Consider the following 1,706-nt stretch of genomic DNA (forward strand, 5'->3'; position numbering starts at 1 on the left):
TATATGCTATGACTCATCTGTCTTGTTAATGATTGTTACCTTGAGGGTTTATTCGTTGCCTTGATGCATTTCAGTTCTTCAAGGGCTTGGCGTCATCAGGTGCTTGGGCATGCTTTGACGAGTTTAATCGAATTGAGTTGGAGGTGCTGTCTGTGGTTGCCCAGCAGGTATACCTACTAACCCCAGTCAATAGAGCTGTAATATATCATGATAGGCTCTCAATTTGAATCCCTCATAGAGGAGAGTTTTGAAGGTTTTCAACTGTCTACCGCCATATCTTAAACGTATAACGTGACAGTATAACATGTAATAGTAACATATATGACAGTATCGTGACGTGACAGTGTCTTGAACCCATGATCGTTCATTCTATGCTCAACGTCCGTAACCACAACTTTACCGCTGATATAATCGGACCTCGAAGCCCATTGTGTTTTATCCGATTCCCCGTGCTTCATCAACACATCGAAAACAATCCTCACCCGCAAGATTGTAACGATCAATTAGACAACAATGAAAGATGTGAATGAAAGACGTAAATGAATAAGCGGTGGTTCCTCATGATCACCTGCAAAACTGTAAAGATCAATGAGAATATTGACGAGAATGAAAGACGCGAATAAATGAGTGAACGGTCAAGCACGGCTGCAGGCGTGGCTGAGCACTTGTGACCTTCATTTGACTTTCGCACAGATCCTCTGCATCGTGCGGGCGGTGCAGGGCAACGTCGAGACGTTCATGTTCGAGGGGACGGAGCTGCGGCTCAACGCCAACTGCTACGTGTGCATCACGATGAACCCGGGTTACGCGGGTCGCTCTGAGCTGCCAGACAACCTCAAGGTCAGTCTGTATAGCTTGTGCAACAAACGTAACATGTATGCATGTACGTGAGTGTGTGTGTATGTGTGCGTGCGTGTGCGTGTGTTTGTGTGTGAATGCATGTATGTATACTTACACTTCTGTAAGCAAGTCTAACGATGATATTCACTTGTAAAATGAGTTGAATGAATAAATAAATAAATAAATTAATTAGTGAATAACTCATTATATAAGTAAGTAATAAATATAAAATTAAGTAAATTAATAACGTGACTAACCAACACCGCACGGAACAAATAATCGAGTAAATAACAACCAAAAACCATACTAAAACAAAATCTCTTCATCCGACAAACAAACGAACAGGTGCTGTTCCGCACGGTCGCCATGATGGTTCCCGACTACGCGATGATCGGCGAGATCTCGCTCTACTCGTACGGCTTCATCGACGCGCGCGACCTCTCCGTGAAGATCGTCACCACCTACCGGCTCTGCTCCGAGCTGCTCTCCTCGCAGTTCCACTACGACTACGGCATGCGCGCAGTCAAGGCCGTGCTCGCCGCCGCCGGCAACCTCAAGCTGAAGTTCCCCGACGAGAGCGAGGACGTGCTGCTGCTGCGCTCGATCCTCGACGTCAACCTGCCCAAGTTCCTCTCGCACGACGTGCCGCTCTTCGAGGGAATCATCTCGGATCTGTTTCCGGGCGTCGCGCTGCCGGCGGCGGACTACCGCGTGTTTCTCGCGACGGCGCGCGAGGTCTGCGAGCGGCGGCGCCTGCAGCCGACCGACGTCTTCATGCAGAAGGTCATCCAGACGTACGAGATGATGATCGTACGACACGGGTGAGCGGCGCGCGCGAGCGCGATCGATGCACGGTGTTGTCGATG

The 1,706-nt window shown here is 48.8% G+C and overlaps 1 protein-coding gene across 1 annotated transcript in view; it reads left to right on the forward strand.

Annotated features, from left to right (window-relative positions):
- The window catches only part of LOC106805916 (dynein heavy chain 12, axonemal-like), an 85,289-nt gene that overhangs the window by 23,080 nt on the left and 60,503 nt on the right, over nucleotides 1–1,706 (forward strand). The window contains 3 exon segments of the mRNA XM_014807687.1: nucleotides 46–167; nucleotides 694–840; nucleotides 1,186–1,661. Of these exon segments, the coding sequence (XP_014663173.1) occupies nucleotides 46–167; nucleotides 694–840; nucleotides 1,186–1,661 (745 nt within the window).

This window comes from Priapulus caudatus, unplaced genomic scaffold (genome assembly GCF_000485595.1).
Source record: "Priapulus caudatus unplaced genomic scaffold, Priapulus_caudatus-5.0.1 Scaffold133, whole genome shotgun sequence".
In the NCBI taxonomy this organism is placed as follows: Eukaryota; Metazoa; Priapulida; class Priapulimorpha; order Priapulimorphida; family Priapulidae; genus Priapulus; species Priapulus caudatus.